Below are 10634 nucleotides of genomic sequence, written 5' to 3'. Positions count from 1 at the left end.
CAGTACTCTGCAGAAACAAATTGAGTCTCCTTTTACTCTGTCCCATAAACGTACACATACGTGTGACATTGGCCGCACACTGGGTGAGGCTCCCTGGGGATCCAAAAGTGAAAGAGCTTTTCAGCCTCCAGCTGCCCAGTATCCCAAGGACAAACATGTCCACAGAAATTCCATTACGGTGGGAGTTTTGTAACCACTGGGAGATGAAAGGCTGCCTTGGCCATCACTGAGATTTCATAATGGGAAATAGAGCCGTGGAAAGTCACTTCCTGATCTTGTTTGGCGCAGAGAGGAAGAACGGTATGTTTCAATGTCCCCTGCTTAAAAAAAAATGTGGGAAGATTGGCTCGTTTTCATTGAGAAGAAGAAACTGAAAACTCCAGAGGTTAAACAAATAGGAAGGTTTATTTATTTATTTATTTTACAAGCCGCAGACCCAGTTAATGATTCCTAAGTCCCAAGTGGGTGTTGCATGTTTGCTGGGAGTCTGGGCCATGTGACATCCCAGGCTTGGGGAACTCTCCTTCATTCTGGCTCCAGGACTCCAGCCCAGTGATGCATCCTGGCCTCTGGGAGACATGCTTCTGGTTGTGGGGACCACTTATATGGCTCAGCATTGGAAGTTCAGGTAAGCCAAGGGCTTGGGTGGAACCTTATTTCTTAAACTGCCCTCTTACACAGCACTGACTTTGGGAGGTCCCCTAAAAGTTCTTTATCTCTGGTGGCGATTTTAAAAGAAAGGGGAAAACCCTTGTATCATTCCGGGAATTAGTGGTGAGACCAGTGCCTTCTTGGGACACCAAAACTGAACTTCCCCCATCTCCTGACTCATTTCTCTAAAGTCCGAAGTGTAACCCTTTTCACCTTGAAGAGGGTACCCATCTCTCAGCTCCTGAACGCCCACTGAGAGCTGTTCAGACAGGGCTATTTCTAGCCTTCGCCTCTTGTGAGGGGGTCTTCCTCAAAGCAATTCACTGCCCTGCTCAGCATTCCAAACCTGTTCCAAAGTCCGGATCACACAGATCTATTCTCTCCTTACACCCCAGGCAGCTTTTCCTCGGCTTCCTGTGGGGTTTTTGTCTCCCTCGGTTGTTTGTTCCTATAAGGGGTGGGTCTGGGGCTTACATTTAGTCCATGGCTCTGTATGTAGGGCATGCTCAGGGACTGGTACTGCACCCCTGCCCAGTGAGCAGCAATGAACAGGGGGAGTACACGCTGAGCGGGCAGACATGGATTGAGTATATCTGTCTTTGTGTTTAGAACTTTGAGGAAGTGACTTTTCTGTATCTGTCCTTGGAGATTGTCCTTCCCAAATTAGGATGCTGCCAAGGACTGCAATCAGTGCGTGCACAATCCGGACCTGTGACAGTCGCTTATATTCTGGTGATTGTATTATTAGTGAATAGTTGATGGGAGAAAGGGGGACAGAACTGTCACAAGCCACCTTAGGAGAAAGATAAGGCCTATCCCAGGCGCTCCTAGGGGAACTGCGGATGCTGTTGGGAGAGGGGGTTCAGCAGGCTCCCGGGTTACTTCACGGCTGCTCTGTCCCTGCTGAGGGGCAGGAGGAGGTGTTCCCTGCCAGGCCCAGATTGAAATGTCAGGGTGGGAAGACTGGAAGAGAATTGTCCCCACACTTTCTTTGCAACCTTACCTGGCAGCAAGCTCACAGTCCCAGACACAGGCAGACGATCAGAAGCCTTGAGTTAGGTTAGCGGGTTGGGGTTAGGATAAGGACTGATCAGTTCTAAATGTGGGTGGGATTCCGGGTGCCCCTGCAGGAAGAGAGCAGGCAGTGCTTGCTAGCAGGGTCCCCAGAGCCCTTCCCCATTGGCTTGCCTTTGTCTGCTGCCGGCTCTCTTCAGACAAACCTTGCAGGCCCAAGGTTTTCTATTTCCCAGCTATTCCCTGATCTTTCTGCCTTAACTAAGTGCTGTTGTCAACAAGGACGGTGTTTATTGGGCTAACGTTTCCTGTTCATTAAAAAAGGGCCGTTTGGGAAATCCAGTAGGTTGGTGGGTAGGGAGAGATAGAAAAGGAGAGAGCAGAATTCTTCAGGCCACCCAGAGGGAGATGAGAGAAGAAGGGGTTAAAGGAGACAGGGCAAAGGAAAGGGAGAACTCAAAGGAGCAGGAGCCATGAACAAGGAGGGTACCAATATGCCTCTTCACCAAGATGGTCCCTCTGTCACCCACCTTGCTGTCTTGGCTGGGCACCTGCACAATTCTTCATGGCCACCCAGGTGATGGTCTCAGGTGTATTCTTTCTTTACACATTTAATTACATTGACTGAGTGAGTGAGTGTGTGTGTGTGTGTGTGTGTGTGTGTGTGTGTGTTGCACATCACAGCAATCATGTTGAAGTCAGAGGACAATTTGGACGTCGGTGGATGTTGGCTCTCTTTCCTAGCCATGTGGATACCAGGACTCCAACTCAGGTCATCAAGCTGGGTGAAAAGCCACCCTATGAACAAAGCCCTCGTGGTCCTGAGTGTTTTCTGAGTCAGATGGCTTTACAGGATTCCTCAGCCCCACAGGGCCTTGTATGTGTTCCAGCTTCCTGTCATCTCCTGTGGTTATTTATAATTTACCTGCAAAATGTTTGAGTTTTTGAGAGTAGCTGGGGCTGGCCTCTTATCCTTGAACCCGTAGACCCTGGAGCTTTGGTTGCATATGAGGAAACAGCTGGGCGTGGGCTTCATTTTCATTTCCTGACATTTAGGTAAGCTAGCTAAATGATCCTGGCCCCGAAAGAGCACTTCATCACCTCCGAAAGGGTCTTTAGGGTGGCCCTCATTAGTTACTGCTGATAAAGTGACCCACATACCAGTTAAGAGCACAGCTGTGTTCGATGGGGGGTTGGCGGGCAGAAGGTTTAGTCAGAGAGTTTGAAAGCTCAGGCTCTGCTCAGCCCTAAGTTGAGCTGGGAAAGAGCAAGCCGAGGAGAAGCAGCCAGGATGGCTTGAGATACTCACCCCTCAGTAGCAGCTGAAGGTGATACTCTCTTGCCTGTGTGGGAGGAGCCCACCTTCCAGACTGCTATGGTGGGAGACTCCACCCTTCTCCCAGTCTGCAGTGGTCCTCAAAGCAAAATGATGGAGGGGCAGCCAATATTTAAGTCTATGTCATCCTTCCTGTAGCTTATAAACCCCCCACCAACCGGTATGCCACAAAAATGGACAGTCAAGTAAAGTGAAAGCCACGGTTTTCAAGATTTACACTGCAATGAGGCATGAAACTCTATTCTGATTATAAAAACATAGCTCAAAAATGTAGTGTGAGCCAATCGCAAACATTTCATACTTGTAAAATATTTTGTATTTATGTAAAATACATATTCAGGCCCTGTGTGTGAAATCCTTTCTGTGGTTATTAGTTCTTGCCTAGCATGTGTGAGACCTTTGGTTTAATCTAGGCCAAGTTATTCATTTGCCTTAACCCAAAAGAAAGATTGGTGGTCTTGGGATAATGACACTTTCATAGCTTCTAAACAGACTGGACGCTTTTGTGTGCAGTAGGGCATCTGGGATGAGGATGGAATAGTCTCATTTTCGATTGCATCAACAATCAGGCTAGATTCATCAAAGCCCCCACTCCACATGTGGTCCTAGTTTGTCCAACCCCACCCAAACCCTCGGCTCTCACAGCTGATGCCCTTGCGCCCTTGCCTTGGCTGTTCTCAGCCCCATCTAATCTACCAAGGCCTCCTCTTCTCTTGGACAGGAGCGTTTTCAGCATCAGACTCTCTCACTCTCAGTCTTTTGGGCCCGCAGTCTCGCAATGTCTCACGAACGTTGCCGTAGTCATTCCCCACCAGAGTGTGATCTCAGTGGGGGCAAAATTATGTCTTTGCTCTTACTTCATTTGCTCTTGGCATAGCAAGGTTGCCTGAGCCTTCTTGAAGTCACTCACCCTGAGAACTGGCTCTTTGTCAGCTTTGGAGGAAACGCATCCATTCAGTGGAGCGAAGTACACCTACCTCCTTACTTTAGCTAAGGAGATTCTCCAGTGGGCTTTAGAGGGTGATGACTGGAAACGTCCGAAGCCCATTTGGGACCTGAAACACTTCACTAGCCAAAGTCAAGGGGGGCAGGAGCAGGGGCGGGCCTGGGTATAGCAGGGTGATTGGAATTCTGCTCGAAGTAGCTTCGGTTCTGCATGCCTGACCTGAGGCACTGTGTGAACTTGAAAATGAAGAAAACAGAGTGGCTCTCCTCCAAGCCCAGGAGTTATGTCACTTGACTTCTGTCCTTGTCACCTGCCAGATCTGTTGCCTCTTTACTTTCCACGTTCCCTTTACTAAGGCCTATAGAATTCTGTTTTCCCAAGAGGAAAACTGAAGGTGACCCACAGGACACTATCCAGAAACTCTTACGGCCCCAGAGGAACACCATGAGCAGAGAAAGGTCATAGCTACGGATGTCAACATCCTTCCCTCTGAATGAGAGTCGGACACCATCTCTGGCTGGATGATTGACTTCCGGGTTTATTAGTCTTCTTTCATAAAGCCCTCCGTGTGCCGGGAACTCCTGGGTCGGCTTAAAAGGGAATTTTTGGTCCCCAAAGCCTAACAGCTTTGTCAGAGTTAATCACCTCAGAGAAAAACTACCTCAGAATCAAGAAGCTCGTGGTCCAGTTCTCCATTGCCAGGGAATTTGGGCTCCACTAACTGGAGCTTCCCTACCACCTTCCAGTTCTTCTTACAAGAGCATCCTGGAATGGCGTCTAAGGTCTTTCCTCCCATCAACCACTTACTTCTCTTTTCTCCGAATTCTTGAGTTCTGAGTTGGTTGACATATTCTTCAAGGCCTAGCACTTTTAAGTTTGCAGAATAGACTTTTTTCCCTCTCTTCGGTTAAATTCTAGGTATTTTCCACTACAAAACCGCTACAAAATGAATATATAAATATATACACTCTATGCACGCTCATATTAAGCTCTTCTCTGACGGTAGAAAAAAAGTAACAAAATGTGCACAGAAGTTGCCTCTGGGGAGGGGGTGTATGGAGAGAAAAGTTTAAGATTTTTAATTTTATTTTAAAAGGACACACAGGCATTTTCTATATTGGTAGATTATAGAGTACCTCCAGCACCATCTTTGCACTGTTTTGAATTATTATTAACTTTTTAAGTAATAGAAGGGGCTGGGCAGTGGTAGTTCCTAGCTACTAGATGGTGGCTCACAATTGCTTATAGCTCCAATTCTAGGGCATATAGCAACTTTTTCTGGACTCTTTGGACTCCGGACATGTGTTACACAGACATACATGTAAACACACACACACACACACACACACACACACACAACAAATCTTTCTAAAAAGGACATCAGTTAGAAAATATATAAATTTTTACATAAAATTCATGTAAAATAACTTTTTTTGTTTGTTTGTTTTTTGTTTTTTCGGTATAGTCCTGGCTGTCCTGGAACTCACTTTGTAGACCTGGCTGGCCTCGAACTCAGAAATTCGCCTGTCTCTGCCTCCCAAGTGCTGGAATTAAAGGCGTGTGCCACCACCGCCCGGCATGTAAAGTAACTTAAGGATGTAAGAGAATTTAGTAAAAATTACCACAGTCTTTTACCAGCCTTCTAATCATTCATCCAAGCAAATGAACAAACACGAGGTTCTTTTTGCTTCAGATCCTCTTTGATTTAAACATTGCCGGTTATTAAATTATAAAAAAAGCACACTATTTCTTCATTTCTCTCTCTCTCTCTCTCTCTCTCTCTCTCTCTCTCTCTCTTTAAAAGATTTATTTATTTATTATATGTAAGTACATTATTGCTGTCTTCAGATACATCAGAAGAGGCCATCAGATCCCATTACAGATGGTTGTGAGCCACCATGTGGTTGCTGGGAATTGAACTCAGGACCTTTGGAAGAGCAGTCAGTGCTCTTAACTGCTGAGTCACCTCTCCCTATTTCTTCATTTCTGTCCACTGAAATACAGCTAGATCATCCCCAGATGTTTTTCTGTCATGCATGTTGCTGCAACATGACACATTTAAGACTGAACTCTGATAATGGAACCACTGTGTCCTGGTTCAGTGGTCCCCTGTCTTTAACTTCAAGTTGTTCTCCAAGGTCCTTTATCCGTGTTATAACCCCACCTGCAATATATGAAATCTCATTTCTTTTCTCACTAATATCCTGGATTATTGTATTACATAGTTATTGCCAAATTAATGCCTATTATAGATTTCTTTAATTCTTGCTCCACACTCTGAGAATTTTTGATTTGAGTAAGCAAACGTCTTCGGTTCTGATAATTACCTTTGTAATCTTTTTCCTCTCGTTGTCTTATTGTGTTTTGAGACAGGGTCTCATTATGAGCCCTGGTTGGAACAGGCTAGCCTTGAACTTGCTTTGGTCCTTCTGTTCTGCCCCTTAAGTCACTGTGCTACCACATCTGGTGCCATCTCCTTCAGAGAACCACTACTAAGTCACTATGAGCTGCTCCCTTTTGTTTTGTTTTGTGTTTGTTTTCTTTCTTTCTTTCTTTCTTTTTTTTTTGGCAGTGATGTGTATTGAACCCAGGGTTTTCACATATTCACATAGACCCCACAAAGTGTTCTGCAGAGCTACAGCCTCAAGTGTAAGTGTGTGTGTGTATGTGTGTGTATGGGTGTCTGTGTGTGTGTTGTGTGTTTGTGTGTATCTGTGCGTGTGTGTGTGTTGATGCAAGGGACAAAGGTAGAGGTTTCCACTCAATAAACGCACACTTCATTTTACCTCCAAACTACACACACACACACACACACACACACACACACACACACACAGAGCTCCAACACATTTGCATTTTAAAACACAGTGGTAGATATGCAGTATTGGTTCCTTTTTCTTCCCACATTTACATTTTTCATTTGCAAATGAGACAAACTTTAAAAAAAAAAATCTTTCTATAGATCTTAAAATAAATATACTGTTAAAACCAAAGGTAAAAAGGAAAATATTACAAAGTGAAAATGGACATAACAATAATGGATACAGGGAAAAAACCTAATTGGAAAATTGAAATTGAAAATATAAAAGATAAAAAAATGAAAATAAGAAATGTTACAAAGTAAAAATAGGCACAATGACAAGAATGTTTGCAGAAAAAACAAAACAAAACAAAAAAACAAAACAAAACAAAAAAACAAAACAAAAAAAGAAAACCCTAACTGGAAATTGAAACCGAAAAGGAACAAAGATCACATCATTGTCAGATAGAGGTTAGTCCAGGAAATAGGGGATTTTAAAAGTCTAATTTTATTATTACTGTCACCGTTGTTGTGTATGTGTACATGATGTGTGGGCGGGGTTGCACACTTTGTAGATCTGACCTTTTCTCATTCTGCTTTTGCCTCTGGATTCAGAAGACTGAACTCAGGTCACCAGACCGAACAGCAAGTGCCCTCACCTGCTGAGTCCCCTGGCCAGCCCCAGAGAGACGGATTCTTTAAACAGTGGGCGATATAGTAACCTAATTCTCACACAAGCAACCTGAACAGAAGATAGACACGCCTCAATAAATTGAAAAGCCCAAGCAACAAATAATACACTTGATGGGGAAAGTCCTACCAGACTGCGGCAGCAAGGACTGTGCCTTGTTTCCCTTCCCATCAGAAGGGACTGATGCCCGTCTGTCCTCGATGTTTGTGTTATGAAATAACTGGGTATGTGGGGAGCATCAGAGCATGGTTCACCGAGCCAGGGTTGATACTCTTAAAGGACTGACAGTTTTTAAAAATTAAAAAAAAAAAGTGTGTGTGTGTGTGTGTGTGTGTGTGTGTGTGTGTGTGTGTGTGTGTGTATGTTCACAGGAGTTCAGGTACCCACAGAGGCCAGGAGAGGACATCAGAATTCCAGGAGCTGGAATTACGGGTGTTGGTAAATCATCCAATATAGGTGCTGGGAACCAAGTCAGGTTCTCTGGAAAGGCAGTAAATGCTCCTAACCACTGAATTGTCTCTCCAGCCCATGACCAACAATTATACTATCATCTGTAAATACTGGCATTCCCCCCTCTCGCTTGTCAAATTCTATAATTTATCTCACTTTATTGTCTTGTTTCTCTGGCAAGGACTAGGACCTCCAGAATAATATTTAACAAAGGCAACAACACAGGCAACCTTTATTATTGTTATCATCATCATCATCATCATCATCATCATCATCATCATCATCATTATTTTGAGGCAGGATCTCTGTGTAATTCAAGATCGCCTGGAATTTAAGATCCTCCCGTTCAGCCTCCTGAGTGTAGAAATTACAGGCTTGTGCCAACATACCCTGAGAACAGGTTGGTTCTTGGTTTTAAGCGGAGCCTCTTGAGTTGAGATGAATGTGTTATTTATATGTTCACATTACAAATCCTACAAACCCTTCATTTCTTGAATTAAACCCTGGTTGGCCATGCTATATTTTGGGTCTTTCATTCTTATTATCCTTGACAGGTTTTGTTTTGCTGTTATTTTATTTAGATATGATATTTTTGATTATTCTTATAGAATGAGTTGCTATTCTGTTTCCTGTTTTCTGTTTTCTGTAGTAATATGTAAAACAGAATTTAAGGGTTGATAGAAGTTCTCTGTAAGTCTGTCTGACCTGTTAGGCTTTTTTGATGGATGGTTTGAAAACTACTGTTTCAATTCCTTTCTGCTGTACCTTCAATCATGCTAGTTTTTTCTTTTTTCTTTTCTTTTCTTTCTTTTTTTTTTGACTAAGCTTTAGTAAACTATATTATTTCTAAGAAAGTACAGTTTTAGAAAATTCTATAATTTCAATTTCTGGCTAGGCATTACTATGCCCTTTTATGATTTGAAAAAGAAATCAGTTGTGTCTATATTGATTTGCATTTTCAGTCCTTGATGCTTTTTACTGGTGACATCCTCTGACTTTTTCTTACTTGGTCTTATCAGAAGTACCTCTGGTTTATTATTCTTTTTGGAGAGCCAGCTCTTGGACTGTATTGTGTGTGGCAGGTACTAGTGCAAGAAGCAGAATAGACCAAATGGATACAAAGCCTTGCCTTGCTTGAGAGCCTAGTATAATGCAGGGAGATAATCAATAAACAAGTCCAACAGCAAGTGCAGGGTAGATTAGAAAGTGACGATTTCTACACAAATAAAGAGATCAGGGTAAGAAAGATTGAAGGCAGGTGGATTTTTGAGTTTGAGGCCAGCCTGGTCTACAGAAAGAGTTCCAAGACAGCCAGGGCTCCACAGAGAAACCCTGTCTAGAAAAACAAAACAAAACAAAGCAAAACAAAACAAAGCAAACCAAACAACAAAAACCTAAAAGAAAGAAAGATTGAAGGGTCAAGAAGCTGAGGTACAGAGAAGGAGAGAAAATGGCATCTGAGAGTCAGGCTTGATGGGGAAAAGGGATTAAACACAAACATGCTTGACAGAAAATTCCAGAAAGAGACAACAGCCAGGGCTTCTCACAGGAGGGAAAACAAAGGGGACACCTGGCTGGGACCGAGTGTGCAAATCAAATCAGGGGTCACAGAGGCCTCTACGCTCACAGACATGCACTAGGGAAATCCCAAGGACTCAGTGCAGGTTCTATACGTCTTAGTTGCAATTGTTCCTAGAAGTTTGGCCTGTTTTAACTTTTCCTGTGAAGGGGCACCTGATCGATCCATACTGGGTCATCAGAGACTCACTGTAGACATAAAGGCTGTGTTGTGACCCTTGATCAATGACCCCTGTGTGGTGGTGGGGTGGGGTAATACTTTCTTATGATAAATTCTCAGATGACTCATTCGTTGCTGCGGAAATGCTGCTTGCATTTGTTGTAATATAGCTCTTCTCCACAAAATGTATGAAAGTCTTGAGACAAGATAGGGCTATACAGTGCCAAAGAAGAATCTTTGTCAGTTCAGTTTAACACATTAGTACTTTTTAAAGAATCCTATTAGCTTCCAACAGCTTGTAAATGTGGGCCTCTAGGCACTTGGCTAATAATGGAATCATCTGGTCCAGGGTCAAGAATGCCTCGAAAAGGGAGTTGTCCATGTATAAGGTCAATACAGGACATCCACCTACTGATAGCCATCTTGTTCATAAAGGAATCTAATCCCATTTCAGTAAATCCTGTTCCTCCTGAATCACTGGATGGATACTGCTCTTGAATCTGGTTTGTTTTTTGTTGTCTGTGTCACTTTCTCTCTTGATTCAGAGCCTGGCCATTGCATCCCTTGGAAGTTTAAAGGCTCACTTACCATCCTTGTCAAATTTGACTCAACATTCCTTAGCCCAACATTTCCCCTTTTTACATCATGGGCAAAGGCAAAGAACCAGATTACTAGATTTTATTTATTTATTCATTTATTTTTGGTATTCAGTTTTTCAAGGTCCTTTACGGTTGTATTCAAAGCTAGGTCTCCTTTGAAAAGTCGTTTTGTTTTTTTTTTTTAATAACTTCTGCAGCATGAGATGAGAGCTGACAATATGTTGAGTGGTTGACACCCAGGCAGAGAAGTCACTGTGTGCCACTTGTGCCATCGTCCCTCTTTGTTATCAACCACGAGCTGCCTGATCAAGGTATCTGCAGCTTCCCCATGAGCTACTTTCTGTTGCACTGCTCTCTCTCTCTCTCTCTCTCTCTCTCTCTCTCTCTCTCTCTCTCTCTCTCTCTCTCT

General features: G+C 43.4%; 1 protein-coding gene across 1 annotated transcript in view; it reads left to right on the top strand.

The window, feature by feature from the left end:
* The first annotated feature begins 291 nt into the window (after positions 1-291).
* Positions 292-10634, top strand: part of Pla1a (phospholipase A1 member A) — a 38548-nt gene continuing 28205 nt past the window's right edge. The window contains exon 1 of the mRNA XM_021209845.1: positions 292-628. Within this exon, the coding sequence (XP_021065504.1) occupies positions 556-628 (73 nt within the window). The 5' untranslated portion in view covers positions 292-555. The remainder of the gene's footprint in view (positions 629-10634) is intronic.

The sequence above is a fragment of the Mus pahari genome, chromosome 12 (assembly GCF_900095145.1).
Source record: "Mus pahari chromosome 12, PAHARI_EIJ_v1.1, whole genome shotgun sequence".
NCBI classification, from domain to species: domain Eukaryota; kingdom Metazoa; phylum Chordata; class Mammalia; order Rodentia; family Muridae; genus Mus; species Mus pahari.
This window is presented reverse-complemented; position numbering and strand designations above follow the sequence as displayed.